Source organism: Chiloscyllium punctatum, chromosome 11, assembly GCF_047496795.1.
Source record: "Chiloscyllium punctatum isolate Juve2018m chromosome 11, sChiPun1.3, whole genome shotgun sequence".
Classification (NCBI taxonomy): Eukaryota; Metazoa; Chordata; class Chondrichthyes; order Orectolobiformes; family Hemiscylliidae; genus Chiloscyllium; species Chiloscyllium punctatum.
The window spans coordinates 31,129,012-31,147,910 of record NC_092749.1 but is presented as its reverse complement, the minus strand read 5'-3'; the positions used below and the strand labels follow the sequence as shown (position 1 = coordinate 31,147,910).

Here is an 18,899-nt window from a genome sequence, read left to right as displayed (position 1 = left end):
TTTTTGGTCTTATTTTACTTTTTGGCGTGGATAGGCAAATTCACGATACATAATTTTGCCAATACGGAGGGTTTACTGTATGAAGAGTCATAGACTCCCTACAGCATGGAAGGAAGCCATTTGGCCCATCACGTTTGTGCTAACCCTCTGAAGAACATCCCACGAAACCCAGCCCCTTACCCTATCCCCATAACTCCATATTTACCATGACCAATCGACCTAACCAGCACATCTTTTGACAGTGGGCTGAAACCAGATACCCAGTGGAAACCCACACAAACATGGGAGGAACGTGCAAACTCCACAAGACAGTCATCCAAGGCTGAAATCAAACCAGGGTCCCTGACGCTGTGATGCTGACCACCATGCTACAATGACGCAGTGGGTTTATTTTCTTTTTACAGAAATGACTTATTTACACATGAGGATGCATACTCTAATGCCCAGAGGTGAGTGTAAAACTACATTTCTTGGCAGTGTGCTGGTGCCTATTATCTACTCACCTCCACAAGTATTTTCATGAAGGAGGGAGCTGTGGAATTTAATGGGTTTCAGTGGGATGTTTCCTGTGGCAATAGAGGTCTGTGTCAAATCTCCAGACAGTCAAGCAGTGACTGGGTCAGTAGTAGTTGCAATGTGGGGTGGGTGTGCTTCATAAATATCTTTGGGCATTTTTTATGTATATCACACTTCTACTTTTTTGTTGAAAGCAATGATGGCCTTGTGTGAATATGTACCATGACTGATCTCCATGGTAACCACATTGTAAAGTAAATCTTATGACCTATGAAGCCAAGTTTCATTTTGGGATGTGACATTTCCAGAATTACCATCAGGTGGGATCATAACATCAGTGGGTACTATCAATGACAGACAAGGGAATTGGAGAGAGGATTTCTGTTGTCAATGTAGGAAGCACCATATAGCCTGCTTTTATGCAGATCATTCAGATTGGATGCTTAGCATTGCAGGGAAAGCTTCACAACAGGTTTCCTCTCAAGGTCTGAGCTCTGTTCTCCAAGACCTCTCAAACAATTAAGAATGAAGCAGAGAATGGTCAAGCACTGAAAGCACTGTCGAAGGTGGCCCAGCTATTACACAGCCACCTGTAAAGTAAAATTGAATTTACTTCCACTGTACTTTCAGATACTGTATTTCAGATCATAGCATTTGCTGAGCAAAAGACAATTTTCAACTCTCAGCTTGCAGCTTTATCAATTAGTTTACATGGTTTCCTCTGTTCTGTGGGCCTCCAGCCAGCGTAAACAGATTCTCCCATTCAACTCTATCAAATTTAGCATCAATTTGAACACACTATTAAACTTTCCTTCACCTTCTCTGTACTAAAGAAAACAATTCATCATTTTCTAATCTCTTTGGATATTTACATGTCAATTATTTTACATGTTGCATGTAACAGATCTTTATATCTTCATAACATACAGAGAAGCTAAATAAATATTGTGGCAAATTCTAGAAACCTGAAGAAGTTTGATCTTGTTTTTCCAACCAAAAGCAAGCATTATTTGCGGATTGCCATAGTTCAGAAAGTACAGCTGTGAAATGCGATGATCATCTTCAGTGTTTTCTGTGGTTGGAGGAATGAGTTTAACTTTCTCTCCAGTATAAAGCTCCCAAGTTATAATTGAGCCTGTGGTCAAAGGAGAATGGATACAAAGTCATGTTGTATGAAGTGCAAAATGAATACAAACCATTTTACAGTGAGACTTCCTGAGATCAAAACCAAAAGAAACATTTATGTAGTGTTTCAAAGAAGAAAAATGACATCACAGAGACAAATGCATGTGGGATGGTGGTTTGTTTTTATTGAGCAACAAGTGGTGAGGTTGACTTTAAAAAAGAAGGAACTGTATAAATAACAGCCACTAAGGTGGGCAGGCTGAATAATTTACTGGGAGTGGTGTCAAGAAAGTACATTTGGATGCCATGTATCTAAAGAGCTCATGGACAGCCCGAAGGCAGAAGGGTATAAAAATAGAAAACAATACAAGTTTATGGTTGGAGCAGAGGGGATCTTTGGGGATGGGTAGCAAAAGCAACTGACACAATGCGCTAAGTTAAAAAAAATTCTAAGCTTCTCATCTTTATGTTTGACATAAAGGTACACTAAAAAGAAACTCTACGTATATTTCTGGTTTAAACTTTGAAATATTCCATCGCAGGTATATCTATTTTTATAAAGAACAACAATGTTCTTTAAGATGGATGTCACAGGACACCTGACTCGTAGAACTGCATGTTGGTCAAGCTTCTGGAAGCTCAAGGCTTGTTTAAGAGTTATTATAATTGTTGGATGTACATATATTGAAAAGGAGAGGATGAAAAGGGAGAGGAGTGTTATGTATTTGGTTGGGATTGTGTTACCCCTTTATGAGGCAAGTCAGGTGTGGAGACAGGAGCTAGGGGGAAAGAGTCTAGGGCTAACTATGGACTCCAAATAAAGTACTGCCTTTTCAAGTTTACGCTCCGTCTACCTCATGTTCTATTTCTGGTTAAAATTGGCAACGAGGGTGGGGTTTCAGCCAAAACTGTGCAATGCTTTTTTTTTCACAGCAGGCACTTATGCTGCTGACAGACCACAGACTGCTAACCTCCATTTGTGGCCCATATATAGGAACACTGTCAATGGCTGTGGCATGCCTGCAGAGGTGGGTACTGGCTATGTCAACCCACTCACAAGATATCAAATACTAGCAGTCAAAGAAGCACAACAATGCAGATGCTTTGTTAATGTTACCACGATTGGGAAATAAGGATGTTCCTAACTGGACCCTGAAAATGATGCACTTTTCCCAGATAAAAACACCAATATGAGTGAGTTGGGGGTCTGAATGTTTTTTGGAATGACTTGGTCTGAGGCCTAGTGGTGGACTTAGTCTTGAGGGAAAGGACTTGTCATAGAAGCAGCCCAGAATTACTGACCTTAACTGTCCAGCAGGTGGGAGCTTTTCATATCGGACAGATGTTTATTATGAAGAATGAGTTGTTACTCCTCCTCTGTTAATTGGAAATCTGTTGGAACAAGTGCACCAAGGGCAGCCCAGCGTGGTGAGAATGAACGAAATAGCCAGGAGCTACTTTTAGTGGTTAAAGGTGGATTCCCAGAGAGAGTAGAAAATGGGATCATATGAGACTTACATTTTCAAAAGGTCCCCATTGTCACCCCTTCACCTATGAGAATGGTCTCAATTAACATTGCAGCATATTCACATTGATTTCATAGGACCAGTAGGGGGACAGATGTTACTTGTGGTCATGAATATCCATTCCAAGTGGCCCAAGGTGGTGGACATGAAGTCAGTATTAGCAGGTACAATGATAGACTAACTGTATGAAATATTTGCCAGGTTCGGGAACCCCAAACAAGTCATGAGTGATAATCATCTAGTTTGTGGTACAAAGGTTCGAGGAATACCTGGAAAAATCACAGAGTCCAACATGAGAGATAGGCTCTGTATCACCCTACGACAAACAGCCAGGCAGAGAGATTTGCACAAACCTTGAAGCAGACCTTAAAGGCTTCAAAAGGGAAGTGGCCGCCAGGATGATGAACCAAAAAGTTCCTCAGCATATACAGGAACATGCCACAGCAATGACCCACTCTTTGCCAGCATCCTTAATGTTCAACTACCATCTGAAAACCATATTTGACTTACTTCAGCCAGAAGAGACCAGAGAGGTGGTAGAGCAAAATCAAGAAGGATAAATGGTCAGATGGGTGGGAACCTCATGGTTGAGGGTATTCTGAAGAGGGAAATACAGCAACAAATTTGTGCAAGGTTCCACAAAAAGCAATGAAATTGTATAAAAATATGATATGGTTAATCATTGTTGGGTGAAGATTAGACATCAGGCGGCACGGTGGCACAGTGGTTAGCACTGCTGCCTCACAGCGCCTGAGACCCAGGTTCAATTCCCGCCTCAGGCGACTGACTGTGTGGAGTTTGCATGTTCTCCTCGTGTCTGCGTGGGTTTCCTCCGGGTGCTCCGGTTTCCTCCACAGTCCAAAGATGTGCAGGCCAGGTGAATTGGCCACGCTAAATTGCCCATAGTGTTAGGTAAGGGGTAAATGTAGATGTAGGGGTATGGGTGGGTTACGCTTCGGCGGGGCGGTGTGGACTTGTTGGGCCGAAGGGCCTGTTTCCACACTGTAGGTAATCTGTCTAAACAATGGAGGAACTCCCTGATCTTTGAATAAAGCCCTGGGATATTTTGTCCTTACAGATTAGGGAGTATGTTGGTTTATACCTCATCTGAAAGATAGCACATTTGAAAGGGCAGTACCTACCCAGCAGCTCTTAGAAAGGTCAGTCAAGAGGAACAAGGAAGAGGATTTAAGGAAATAATTGCTGGTGGCATAAAGTCACTGGCAACATCTTGTTCTTGATAGTTCTGGAACAATGAAGACGATTGATTAGAGCAGGGTAATGCCCAATCATTCTTTATGCAGTTCCCGAATACCTGCCCCGAAATAAAAACAGGTTTGGCAGCACCTGCGGGTGAAAGCAGAACTAATATTTCAAGTCTGGTGACTTCAGAACTGATAGCTAGGAAAATGTAATATTTATTTTTGCTGAAGATGAGATTGGGAGTTGAGGGGATGGGAGGAGGTGAGACAGAGACAGAGACAGAGACAGAGAGACACAACGGGTGGGAAGACAAGGAGATTATTGATAGTAGACGAGGAAAGGAGAAAAGCTAAAAAAGTGATAATCAGTTCTCGGAGAGAATGGGTCGGCTGTGTTGAACCCAATCTGGCCAGGGTGTAGTGTGGGTAAAAAAAGTGGAAGGTTGGAATTGGGGTCTAATGTTATTGATCCCAGTCTAGTGGCTTCAGGGTCCTGAAGCAGAAAATGAGATGCTGTTCTTCGAACTTGCGCTGAGGTTCACCTGAGTGCCACAGTCGGTCTGAGACAGAAATGTTGGCATGGGAAATGTGGTGGTGTATTGAGTGGCAGGCAACTGGAAGCTCAGGGTCACTTTTGTATATAGTGTTCTGCAAAGTGGTCATTTAGTCTGCCATTTGTCTCCCCAGTGTAGAGTAGACCAAATGGTGTGAGGCCTTGGATAGTGAGGCAAGAGGAGGTAAACAGACAGGTGTCACATCTTCTCCAACTGCATGGGAAAATGTCATGGAGTTGTGGGGAGGTGTTGGAAATAAAGAAGCAGTGGAGCAGGGATAGATTTGTCTAGATATGCTCAAACCTGAAGACATTGGGCTGAGGGAGTATAAATCATAGTCATTCCCAGGAGATGGCAAAACCCTCCTCATGAGTGAATGTGGATTCAATGAGGAAAAATCAGGAAAGGGTGATCTGATGAACCTGAAGGAGTCTTGGCAGGTAAGCTAACTGGAATTGGAAAACATTTGCAAGATTAGCCCCTAACAAATAATAAATGCTGGCCTAGCCAGTGATGCTCATGTCCTGTGAATAAATAAAAAAAGATGTATAAGGCAGAAAGGTCAGCAGTAGAGATGATGGGAAAAGTTAAGGGGTTATGGTTCAGGTTTGCTTTCACAGTAAATGAAAAAATACCCTAAATCAAAAATAGCTTTAAAAAGCCTCACCATCAGCTGCTCCAGTAATGAGATGCATTCCTCTCTGATCCACTGCTCCAGCTGTCACTTCTATACCATGTCCATGGGGATGCTCAATTTGATAGAGTTTCTGTCCAGTTTGCACTTCCCATACCTGAAAAAAAAAACCCAAAGCGCTTACTCATTGCTACTTATCTCAAGGCCAAATGCAAACTCAAATAATCCTGTAATGAATATATAGATTTGGAGCAGAATTAGACCATTTGGCCCCTTGAGATAGCTCTCTCTGTCTAAGTTACTGCCCAGCCTTCAGGACAACATTGACCGTACAACCGTGTTATTGCAGCCGTTGCAAGATGTGTCAGAATGTCGACACGGATACCACCATTACACGTGGGGATGCCTCCCACCATGTGTGCAGTAAGTATTCATGTGATCTGGCCAACGTTGTCTGTCTCCAGGTTGCCCTGAGGCTTGGTACATTGGCAAGACCAAGCAGATGCTACAACAATGGATGAATAGACACCACAGAACAATCACCAGGCAAGGGTGTTCCCTCCCGGTCGGGGAACACTTCAGCGGTTCAGGACATTCAGGTGATCAGACTTTGGGATACGCAATAACACAAAGTGGCCGAGCAGAGGCTGACAGCCAAGTTCGGTATCCATGGGGATTCCCTCAACTGGGAGCCTGAATTCATATCACACTACAGGTGGCCCCATTGACACACACACCGTCTCTCCTGCACGCACGCACAGATGAGTTTATGGGGTGAATCTGTATTTGCAGAATTATATTTTATTTTGCTCAAAAATATGCATAACCTACAGTCAATCCATGTAAGATTCTCTAAATCCCACTTTAGAAATAGAACCAGTCTGACTCAAGATTGGGACACACAGACAGACTTTAACCTCATCTTTAATGCATTATCTGAGCTGAGATGACACATTTTGTTAGAAAACCTGAAGTTATCTTGAGAATGTGACTTCAAAGGAGTTGTAGGATTTGCATAATAATGAACCAAAACTAGCAAACCCATTCTAAAAAATGAAAGACTTAATCTACAGAGTTTTGCTACTGATATCCAACATCTGTAGTTCTTTTGATTTTTGTCAGGAGTATCAGCCTGAAGGAGGTAGCCAGATTAGGAATATCAGTAGCAAAAACAGAAATTGCTGGAAAAGCCATTCTGAAGAAGAGTCACTTGAGCCGAAATGACTTCACTCCACATATGTTGCCAGACCTGCTGAGCTTTTCCAGCAATTTCTAGCTTTGCTTCTAATACTCCTAATCTGGTTTCCTCCTTCAAGCTGCTTAATACACAGATTATCAACCACCTTGACTCAAATCGTTCTACATTGTGACAAGTAATACAGGGGCGGTTCCCCTTACAATAAGTGATTGTGGAACAATCGAATATAATAGCTGAGAGGAGACTGAAATGGCATTGTCATCTGTTACGGAATACCAAATCAAAAGATCACAAGAAATAAGAATAGATGTAGGGCATTCATACCTCCCAGTCTCTTTTGCCATTTAATAAACTCATAGCTGATCTGTTTGTGGCCCTAACTGTTATTCTCCCTGTAGCTCTTGACAACATTGTAGATCAAAAGCAAATTACTGCGGATGCTGGAATCTGAAACCAAAAAAGAGAAAATGCTGGAAAATCTCAGCAGGTCTGGCAGCATCTGTAAGGAGAGAAAAAAAAAGAGCTGACGTTTTGAGTGTAACTGAGCCTTTGTCAAAGCTTTGACAAAGGGTCAGTTAGAGACTCGAAACGTCAGCTCTTTTTTCTCTCCTTACAGATGCTGCCAGACCTGCTGAGATTTTCCAGCATTTCCTCTTTTGGTTTCAGATCAAAATCTGTCCATCTCATTTCAGTTTTAAATGGGTGACACTTCTCTTCTAAACGATGTTGCTTAGTCTAGAGTACCTAATGAGATAAAGCATCCTTCAACATCTAACCTGCCAAGCTCCAGACTGTTCTCGGTTTTTAAACTCCAATGAGTACAGGGTCAACATACTAAATCTTTCTACATAAGGTCATTCCTTCATCCCCAGAACCAGCCGAGTGAACCTTCTTCTAACTGTTTCCAAAGCAAGCAGACCACCACCCCCCCCAGCTTAAAAAAGGAGATCCAAATTATACACTGTACTACAAGTATAGTCTCCCAATGTCCTGTACAGGTTTCACATTACATTCCTAATTTTAAACTCTGCTCCCTCTTGCAATAAAGGCCAATGTTCCATTCATCTCCCTAACAATTTGCTACATGTGCATGGCAAGTCTTTGTGATTCATATACAAGGGCAACTAAATTCATCAATACTGCAGACTGTCTCCATTTAAGTAATATTTGGTTCTTCTATTTCTCCTTTGAAAGTGGGCAATCATGCAGTTCCCACTACAATATTCCACATGCCAAATTTTTGCTCACTCAGTTAACTTATCTATGGCGCTTGAATCAAGGAAGAAAAATCAAGTGCCCTGCTGCTTAACTTCTCTGGGCTTCACTTATCCTTTCCCTTTTCATCCTCGACAACTCCCTGTTCAGTGCCTTCATGATGCAATTTTTTTTTGTCCAGCAGGACAGAATAGTTATTTCAAAAGAGAAACTCAGTGAGTTCCCTTTTCCACCCATTCATTCCATTTTTTCCTCCTTGCATTTGTGCAACCTGTTTTTGAGAAAGGCACAATGAAGGCAACGCTGTCGATAGAGTATTTGTGGATTTCCAGAAGGCATTTGATTCAATGCCCGACAATAGAGTTGAGAAGCAAGTTGTATGTCACAGTGTAAAAGGGATAGGAGCAACATGGATATAAAATTGGCTGAGTGTTAGGAAACAGAGTAATAATATTTTTTTTGGATTTGAGGTAGGTTTGAAGTGGCGTTCCCAAGGGGTCTGTATCAGGATCCTTGCTTTACTGATACATATCAATATCTTGGTGCACAGGGGACAGTTACAAAGTTTATGGATGATATGAAAATTGCTTTAACTCTACACTGTGCAGGGGACAATGTGGAACTCTAAAAAGGATTCTTCAGAGTGGACAGATAAATGGCAGATGAGGTTCAATGCAGTGAAGTGTAAGGCGATGTACTTTGTAAGAAGTCCACTGAAAGACAATATAAAATAGAGGGTACAATTCTAAAAGGGTGCAAGAGCAGAAGGACATAAGTGTATATGTGCATAGATCATTGAAGGTGGCAGGACACGCAGAGAAGATAGTTAATAAAGCACACAGTGTTCTCAGCTTTATTAATAGGTACATAGAGTATAAGGACAAGGAGGGTAATGCTGAACTTGTACTAAACACTTATTGGAGCTCAGCTGGAGTACCATGGACAGCTGGGAGTACCAGGTGATAGAAAAGATGTGAATGCAGAATTGATTTATGAGTGGTTCCCCGGAATGAGAAAATTCACTTCTGAGGATAGTCTGAAGAAGTTGGTACTGTTTTTCTTGGAGAGAAGAAGACTGGAGAGGATATTTGAAAGCAGTTTCCATAACCATGAGAGGGCTGGATAGAGTAGATAAGGAGAAGCTATTCCACAGGTGCATAAAAGAAACAAGAGAGGGCGTAGATTTAAAGTTAAGTGCAAAAGAAGCAAGGACGATGTAAGAAAAAGCTTCATCACAGTGAGTAGTTCAGATATGAAATGCACTGCCTGGAAATGTGGTGGAAGCAGGTTTAATTGATGCATCCAAGAGGGCAAAGGTTAATTATTTCTGAAGAAATAGTGTGCAAAGGAGACAAAGCAGGAGATTAGCATTAAGTAATGATGCCCATTTGAACAACCAGTGTAGTCACAATGGGTTGTTGGTATCAATCCCTGATTAGGGTTATATCATATCCTGCCAACTGCCATTCCTGCAGGTCCTTAGATTTATCAGGATCAGTTACAGAGTTACAGCGTATTAGCCATTCAGCCACCTCAGGCCAGCTAAAGGAGACAGGTCATAAAGGAATACCCCCCTGTGAAGAGGGCAGCATATGAGCCCATACCATACTCAGTTTCTTTCCGCCATCATTTGGGCACTCTGATAAGCCCAATACAAAAAAGCGTTATGCTGTATAGATCATTTTAGTCACCTTTACAGGGACAAAAAGATATTGGTCTGAAATCCTTCCGCCCTCAAAGTGAAACCCCCCCCAAAGTCACCAGTATCCATTGTATTCCTCTTCCTTAATCCTTGTCTGTTCCTTCACTGACCCGTTTACAGTTCATTCTATGGATCCAGCAGAGTTGTCCTTGTACTTTCACAGCCATGGGAGTGGTCAGCAACACCTGAAATGGTATTTTCCATCTTGGTTCCAACTTTGCCCAGTCCCAGTTCTTATCCTGTGTGCGACAACAATCCTGTGAACACTAATCTGAATCTGTATCTATCTCATTATCAGGGATGGAGCACATTCCACTTCCTAACCACTTTTTGTGTAACCGTTTATCCTCCTGTCACCTCTACGTTTCTGCCAGTTAATTTAAATTGACTTTAAAGTAAATTAAAACTGGGCCATCTGATTATTCATCTTTCATTCACTGGAAATGGTTTCTGTTTATTCTATTTAAATCCTTCAACATTTTACGTATCTCCATCAATTCCCTTCAAACTTCTTGGCTCTTAGGAGAGTAACTTCAGCTTCTCTGTGTTCTCTCTTCTCTGGAGTTATTCTAGTAAATGTATGGAGTCGCTACTGAATCCTCTACAAAGTCTTCAGATCTCTCTGACATCCAGGATTTTGCCCGAAACATCAAATCTCCTGCTCCGCGGATGCTGCCAGGCCTACTGTGCTTTTCTAACAACCCACTCTCGACTCACAGTGATGTCGAACTGTTTTATTTGGGTTCAACAAAATCTCTTCGCTTTTGGACCTTATGCCTCTATTTACAAAATCCATCAAAAGCTAGTTTTCAGCATGATATATGTTACAATCACAGTTTTGTCAAACAATTGCATGCAACCTAGTCAGTCATTCATATTATGAATAGTGGCCACAGTGAGCAGCACTGGCACAATGTGTGATTCTGCATTATGTAACTAGCTCCATTTCTTTGAAGTTAGCCCTGTGTGAAAATATTTTTTTGAGGGCTTTTCTCCAGATTTTCTTGAGGGTGACTTTACAATGCTCGGGCTGCATTTTGGTTTTCCAGGGACTACTTTTTGATTCACACCAACTCAGTGAGTCAGTGATACAGTCATGTAGTAACAATAATTTCTACATTTGAATTGACATATGTGGTATTTGGATTCACACAGAGGCTAAATTAGAAGAGCTCATTAACAGCCTCAATTATAAACTCTCTATTCAGCTTAAAATCACAACTCACTTGAAAATATTAATTTCCAAGACACAACAGCACACTACAACAGGCATAGGTTTTCAACAAATGCTTTCAAAATAATTGACATAAATTGCTGCACAAACAAAAATCAGTACCCTGCACACATCTTCTGCAGACTGGTGAGATCACAAGTAAAGCATTTCTATTGCATATATGCAAAGCTGCAACATTTTAATGAGACAGCTGCTATTCTCTTTATTGCACTTCAGATCTTAACCACAGATTTAAATTTAACAGTCGAGACCATTGATTACAATATCACCCACTACATTTCCCCCTCAAATAGTAGATCCAGATCTTATGCAGTACTAATTTCAATGCACAGAATTTGTCTTCATTTAAGAACAGGAGAGTTAAGCTTTTTAAAGAAACTGTTACGCAGTGATCTCAAGCTTTCCTGGCTCCCAGGCAGTTAGGTATTCCATTGTTAAACGTTCGCTCTCCTTTTCAAGACCCTGTTTCAGCCTCCTTCTTTCATCGAACTAAATTTGCAGCCTGCTCCTTCTTCCACATAATCTTATAACCTCCTTGTCTGAAATGACTGGCGTCTTCTTCACCCCACCATCTCAGTTTCCTTCTGCAACCACCCATATTGCAGCTTCCTCCTTTGCCAACATCCCCACGCTTTTCAGCTGCCTCCTTCCCCTCCAACAACCTTTGCTAATGATATTTCAGAAGGAGTCCCACAAGTTTTTGACAATTGCTTTAAAACTGAGATCAAATTCTTGGAAATTTTACAGAAGAGCTCAGCACCCATGGAAATGCACAAATAAATTTGTTAGTAACTTGTGGTTTCATCAAGAACAATGACTATGGAACTTGGGAATCCGATTCAAAAGTGGTAAAAGTATTGATGAGTCTTTGTCAGAATTATGACAATCCAAAAAAATTTTACTTTGGAGAATTCTATTCAGAGATAAGAATGCCACATCTGTAAAACAATAAGTCACTTCCAGAGAATGAGTAGAAGGGTGTAGTTTAGGCAATTAACAAATGCCTACTTGTACAAATGCCTACTCAATTCAATGGGATCATCAGTATTAGGGAATATACCTAACACATTTGTAGAAGAAATTCGTGATACAAGTGACTCAAGTTGGATAGAATCTGTTTTTGTCAATGCAAAACTTAATTAATTTTAGGGGTGGTCTTTTTGCTGGATTGTTAATTCAGAGACCTAGCTAATGTTCTGGGGATCCAGGTTCAAATCCTGACAAGGCAAATGGTAGAATTTGAGTTCAATAAGAATCTTGAATTAGGAGACTGATGATGACCATGAATGTATTGTCAATTGTCAGAAAAAACCCATCTGGTTCACTAAGGTCCTTGAGGGAAGGAAACTGCCATCCCTACCTGGTTCGGCCTGCATGTGACTCCACACCCACCGTAATCTGGCTGACTCTTAAAAAGCCCTGGGAAATTCTGGACACGCAATAAATACTGGCCTGGCCAGTAATGCCCTCATCCCATAAGCTTAAATTTTAAAAATTAATTTATCATAGAATTCGTACAGTGTGGAAACAGGCCCTTCCGACCAACAAGTCCACACCAACCCTCTGAAGAATAACCCACTCAGACCCATTCCCCCATCCTATTATCCTACATTTACCCCTGACGAATGCACCTAACCAACATATCCCTGCACACTATGGGCAATTTAGCATGGTCAATCCACCAAACCTGCACATAGAGTCATAGAGATGTATAGCACAGAAATAGACCTTCGGTCCAACCCGTCCATGCCAACCAGATATCCCAACCTAAGCTAGTCCCATTTGCCAGCACTTGACCCATATCCTTCTAAACCTTTCCTATTCATATACCCATCCAGATGCCTTTTAAATGCTGTAATTGTACCAGCCTCCACCACTTCCTCTGGCAGCTCATTCCATATACGCACCACCCTCTGTGAAACAATTGCCCCTTAGGTCTCTTTTAAATCTTCTCCCTCTCATGCTAAACCTATGCCCTCTGGTTCTGGACTCTACCACCCCAGGGAAAAGACTTTGTCTTTTTACCCTATCCATGTCTCTCATGATTTTATAAACATCTATGAGGTCACCCTTCAGCCTCTGATGCTCCAGGGAAAACAGCCCCAGTCTATTCACCCTCTCTCTATTGCTCAAATTTTCTAACCCTGGCAACATCCTTGTAAGTCTTTTCTGAACCCTTTCAAGTTTCACAACATCTTTCCGATAGGAAGGAGACTAGAATTGCATGCAATATTTCAACAGTGGCCTAACCAATGTCCTGTACAGCCGCAACATGACCTCCCAACTCCTGTATTCAATATCTGACCAATAAAGGAAAGCATACCAAACACCTCCTTCATGGGACTCTCAAGGAGCTATGAACCTGCACTCCAAGGTCTCTTTGTTCAGCAACACTCCCTAGGACCTTACCATTAAGTGTATGGGAGTGAATGTTACTGTCTTATCAGACGGAATGGAATGGCTGAAAAGAACAGTGACAGAATATTCACTCAAATTTTGGATGGTTCACTCTCTCTAAAGGGGAATCATTTTTGCCTGTGTTTCCCAGGGTGACAGGACACCTTGTTGCAATGCAACAGATCAATATTTTTAACCTTTTCTGCGCTTATTTTTCTCAAACCATTGAGCTATCCATGTCAAGGATGAATAGATTTTTTAAAAAGGTCCAATACAAGCACCCAGCACCACATGCAGAACTCAATAAAACTAAAAGTCCTTCTTTTCTTAAGCTACATAATATAAAAATAGAAATCAAACCTGAACTTATACATATACTTTAGAACTCAGATTTCGAAAAAAAAATAATGTCAAGAAAACACAACATGAATGTGTAAAAACTTAAAAATGTGAGGAAAATAATTTGGGAGGAATTATCAGATAATGGGCCAGATTTTCTGATGAGTATTACTGTTCAACAGAAGAAAGGAGCTCCCCATTTCTGAGATGTGATTCTACCCAGGGCTTCCTCAGAAATGCTGAGGGCCACTTGCATGCTGACAGTTCTTTCACAGTGAACAATGTGTACAACTGTCAGAGGAAGGCGAACCATGTCCCCTTTTCACTGCAGTCAGCTGCCAGAATCTAAAATGTAAAGGTCCTGATAGCCACTTTGACAACTGATGTCAAAGGATAAGTGTATCGGCTAAGTGTACTGTTAGAGTGCTGGAGGATAGGGAACCAGATGGGTAGGGAAACAAGGTGCCAGATTAGTGAAGTGCCAACTGGGAGGGGGTATAATGCCTGTTGGCAAGATGCCAATTGGGTAGAGTGCCAGGTAAGTAGGATATCAACTGAAGAATGCCAGTAGTGCAACAGGGTGCAAACTTGCAGGAGGGAAGGTACGTATCTAGAGATTGGGGTGAGCTGGAGAAATAAGGCTCAGCAGAGGAGCAGGGTGTGGAGGTGGTAGCTGTCAGGACTGGTCAAGCAGAGATCCCTCACAAGAGTGTGGTGGGGGTGTGGGGAGTGGGTGGATGGTAGAGCAAGGATCTAATGGTCGCAGGATGGGAGTGGGGAGATTGGGGCTCAGGGTGGAGGTGTGGTCAGGTCTGGTGGTGGGGCAGGTCAAATGACAATGCAGGGGGAAGAGGATCAAATCTGGTGCCAGGAGTGGGGAGGTGGTCAGCATGGTGGAGGTGGTTTTGGTTGCAGATTAAGGAAAATGTCTGTTGAAGAGGGTGTCGAGTCCTGATGCGGTGTGTGTTGAGTACTAGGGGGTGTGGGGTTATCAGCTCCCAAGTGTGGAGGATGGGGAGCCGGGCCCCTGAGCTATCAGCTCCCTGGGGCTGTTGGGTCAGGGTCAGGGAGTATAAAGGGTCTGATGGTTGTGAGTAAATTAAATAAAAGTTCAGTATCTTGGTTACTCAGGAGTTAGCCATGAGTGAAGTGCTGGCAGACTAAAGGCTGGCTAATGTGCAATTGTTTAAGAAAGGCTGCAACAAAAAGCAGGGAACTATAGACCAGTGAGCCTTACATCAGTGGTGGGTACATTTTTGGGACTGAGGGGTATGATTTACATGCATTTGGAAAGATAAGGTCTGATTAGGGATAATCAGCATAGTTTTGCGTGTGTGAAGTCTTGTCTCGCAAATCTGATTGAGTTTTTTGAAGAAGTTACTAAGAAGATAGATGAAGTCAAAACGGTAGACATTGTCTACGTGGACTTCAGCAAGGCCTTCCATAAGGTCCCACATGGTACTCTGGTTAGTAAAAGCAGGAAGTATGGTTAGTAACTTTGCAGATTACACCAAAATTGATGGTACAGTGCGTAGTGAAGAAGGTTATCCAAGATTATAAATAGATCTTGATCAGTTGGTCTAATGTACTGAGAACAGGCTGATGGAGTTTAATTTAGATAAATGCAAGGTGTTGCATTTTTGTAAGGCAAACCAGGAAAGGACCTATACAGTTTATTGGTTGGGCCCTAGAGTGTTTTGAATAGAGTGACCTCGGTTGCAAAATCATAGTTCTTTGGAAGTGGCAGGTAGACTGGGTGGTGAAAAAGGCATTTGGCACGTTTGCCTTCATTGGTTAGAGCATTAAGTATAAGAGTTGGGAGGTTATGTTGTGGCTGTACAGGATATTGGAGGGACCATTTTTATATGAAGGCTGTTGTTTAAATAAGAGAAGGCATAGAAAATATTTGCAAGAATGTTGCCAGGACTGGAGTGTTTGAGTTATAAGGAGAGGCTGGTTAGGCTGGGATTTTTTTTCCCTGGAGCATAGGAGGCTGAGACTTAGTGATATGGAATTTTATAAAATCATGAGGAGCATAGATAAGATTCAGGACCATCCAAATTCTCTATTTTGTGTAGACTTTCATAGCATTCCAGATGTAGAACAATTGTTCAGTGGAAAATTCAATTTCATGGGCAATTCCTTCAGGAAGAGCTACAATGGAGATTCTGCAGTGTCCCCATGTGCAACTCTGATATATGTCTGCATAATTACTGTACTGCCAGTAGAAAATCTGCCCCTTAGAAGTGGTTGTCCCTGTACCACAGTAAACCTTCAAACACTACCACAAAAAGAGGAATGGTGGCAGCATTCTTCCACCCACTACTATAACACATGCTATTATACAACACACCAAACACCGTGAGCTTTTATTTTATTTCATAACCATTTAAGCAGAAGCATGTTGAATACTTTTCAAAAATCCAAATATGCCAATCCTCTTAGCATCCCTTTATCCACAATGCTTGTTAAATAATTCTAATACATTTGTCAAGCAATGATTTCCCTTTCACAAAACCTTATTAACTCTACCTGATTGTCTAACTATTCTGCTACCACTTCTTTAATTCTGCCCGGTGTTAACCTGCCTGGTCGGCAGTTTCCAGCTTTCTGTATCTTGCTTTTCTAAAAAGAGATATTAACTTTGATTTTTCAATCCACTGATACTCTTCCAGAATCTGTGAAGTCTAGATTTAACCAATGCAACCATTTCTTCTGCTGTCACTCTATAGCTACTGTCAAGGGGATTATAAACTATTCCCCAAAGAGACTTATTTCCTTTATATTTATCTGCCCTAAAATCCTTTGAACTAAGATAGAATTTCTCACTATTGGCCAGTTCTCATTTTTGTTTGGCAGAGCCACCCAACCTTCTTTTCCTTTTTTCCTGTTGCAAACTCTCCGCACACCCAATATTTAATTTAAGCCACTCTTTGCACTCCCATTTTTATAATTCATCAGAACACTGGTCTGAGCATGACTCAAATGAAGGCTATCCCACTGGTACAGTTTCCTCTTTCCCAATGCAGGAGCCAATATTCAATGAACCAAAACCCATTTATTTCCTATCAAATTTTGACCCATGCATTCAACTCTGTCTGTACAGGCAGACAACCCTTTATTGGAAAACCCGAAATCTGAAAAGCTCTGAAATCCAAAGGTTTTTGCAATGAGTTTTTTTCTCATTAACAAGGTTCTTTGGCGTGTAAATAGCTAACCCAACTCAACACCCACTTGATGTGTGTTACTCAGATGTGACATGTGGGGGTGTGGCCCAGCACTGGCAGGCCCCAGTTCTGTTTCAGGGCCCAACTTACTCAGTACGTCTGCTGTTTGCTAAGATTTTTAAAAATTTCACCATCAAGCTGTCACTTATTCTGAAATTCGAAGCATCTCGGATAAAAGATTGTGTACCTGTATTCACCCTGTGCTAATTTCCTTGTGGTTCTGCCAAAGACAACACATCCTACAGGTTCTTTTTTAAATTTTGCCACTATGTATATATTTTCTGCATAACTTCTTTATTAGCTTTATAATTAGCATCCACATTGACCATGACAACTAGATCCTTGCTTTTTCACTGCACTTTCCCTTCCAGCCCAAGGAGATGTCCTTAATGCAGAGGGGACACATGGTGAGGGAAGTAGTGAACATTGGGTTACCAAGAAGAAAAGGAAGTCTTATGATCAATTGGAAAGATGTGATAGCAAGAAGATTGAAGGGAGCAGGATTGGAAGAGAAATGAGTAACTGACAGGAGATAATGCAGAAGCGGGATCGATCAGTATTGTGGCAATCCTGAGTATCATGCAAGAAGCCAAAAGAAAAAGGAGGGTGCAGAATAAATGCACTATAACAGCACTGCAAATCTCAAAGGTGTAAATTTCAATAAGGCAAACAAGGAACTATATAGTTTATTCAGGGAAAAATTCCAAGTCAAATAGGAGGAGATGTGGATTGTGCTTTCTCAACTGGAAGTGGTCTGATCCTGCAGAAGCCTCCAAGGTACGGACAAACAAAATAGATAAGAAACAAACATGGAGAAACAGAGCCGATCTGGCAGAATCTGTGGTAAGAGAAAGAATTAACATTTTGAGACTAGTATGGTTCTTCTTAAGCAATCTTCTTAACTTCTGAAGCAGCATCACACCAAATTCAAAACATCAACTCTGCTTCTCCCTCCATAGATGCTGCCTGACCTGCTGAGTTTCTCCAGGATTCCCTGTGTTTGTTTTAGATTTCCAGCATCTGCAATATTTTATTTTTATTTGACTAAATAGTTAGGATACTCTGAGTATTACGGGCACCAGTCCTTAGAACCTTAACACTTGGGTTAGAAATTGACCTGCTGCTATGGACTTAAATGCCTGCCAGATGACAAAAGAAGCAAAATAGTTTTTTAAAGTACTTTTGAAAGAAACTGAATCTATTCACCTTATTCATGTCATACAGGTCTGCAAGATCTCATTGAAGCAGATACAGGAGTTCTTCACAGTGACAGGAAGAGAAAGAAAGAACTAATTAACACACAGCAATGCTGACATTATGCAGAGAGGCACATCAATAGTGGCACTCCATGCAAATGTAACATGATACACACTTACCTTAAGTACAGATTTACTGCAAATGGAGGCCAACTTGGCGTTCATTTTGCTATAGACCAGAACATTGATGGATTTTTCATGAGATAGGGGAACTAGCATACTGTCTTGCACAGCAGACATGAGAGGTACAAGTTCTACTATGTTGGAACCTGCATAATCAAGCAAACACATGCATTAATTTACATGAACTTGCTATAGTTTGTATTAATAGCAGTGGATTGCTTATTTTTAGTGAATGTCTCCTGGTGTTATTAGTCAATTCATAATGGAGAGGGCTCTTTCAGATAAATACAGAATACTCCAGTATGTCATTCAACATGTGTGAACATAGAAATAATGCTGAAGCAATTATCACCTATGGTCAATCCAAATGCATAATATTTTTCTGAACTACAGAGAGTTGGCCTAGGTCAAGATAGATCGCCAAGAGAAAAATCAGGTCAGTACAAGGTGCCAGTAGGTAGGATTATAAGGATTGCAAGATTTTAATTTGAGATCTTGGAGTAGAAACAAACAAACAAACAAACAAAAAGGGCAATAAGATATGGCGAAGAGTGGGAACTGGTGGAGAAACAAGAAAAGTATTTTTTAAAGTATTGAAAAATAGTGATTAAACCATGTGGACAGAACTAGTTGTTAAAAATATACCTGCTT

At 41.2% G+C, this 18,899-nt stretch overlaps 1 protein-coding gene across 1 annotated transcript in view; it reads right to left on the bottom strand.

The window, feature by feature from the left end:
* Window positions 1–18,899, bottom strand: part of LOC140482656 (WD repeat-containing protein 64-like) — a 133,852-nt gene that overhangs the window by 52,470 nt on the left and 62,483 nt on the right. Inside the window, exons 12-14 of the mRNA XM_072580159.1 lie at window positions 18,246–18,394; window positions 5,591–5,714; window positions 1,482–1,651 (exon numbers count right to left, since the gene is read on the bottom strand). Coding sequence (XP_072436260.1) covers window positions 1,482–1,651; window positions 5,591–5,714; window positions 18,246–18,394 — 443 coding nt within the window. The remainder of the gene's footprint in view (window positions 1–1,481; window positions 1,652–5,590; window positions 5,715–18,245; window positions 18,395–18,899) is intronic.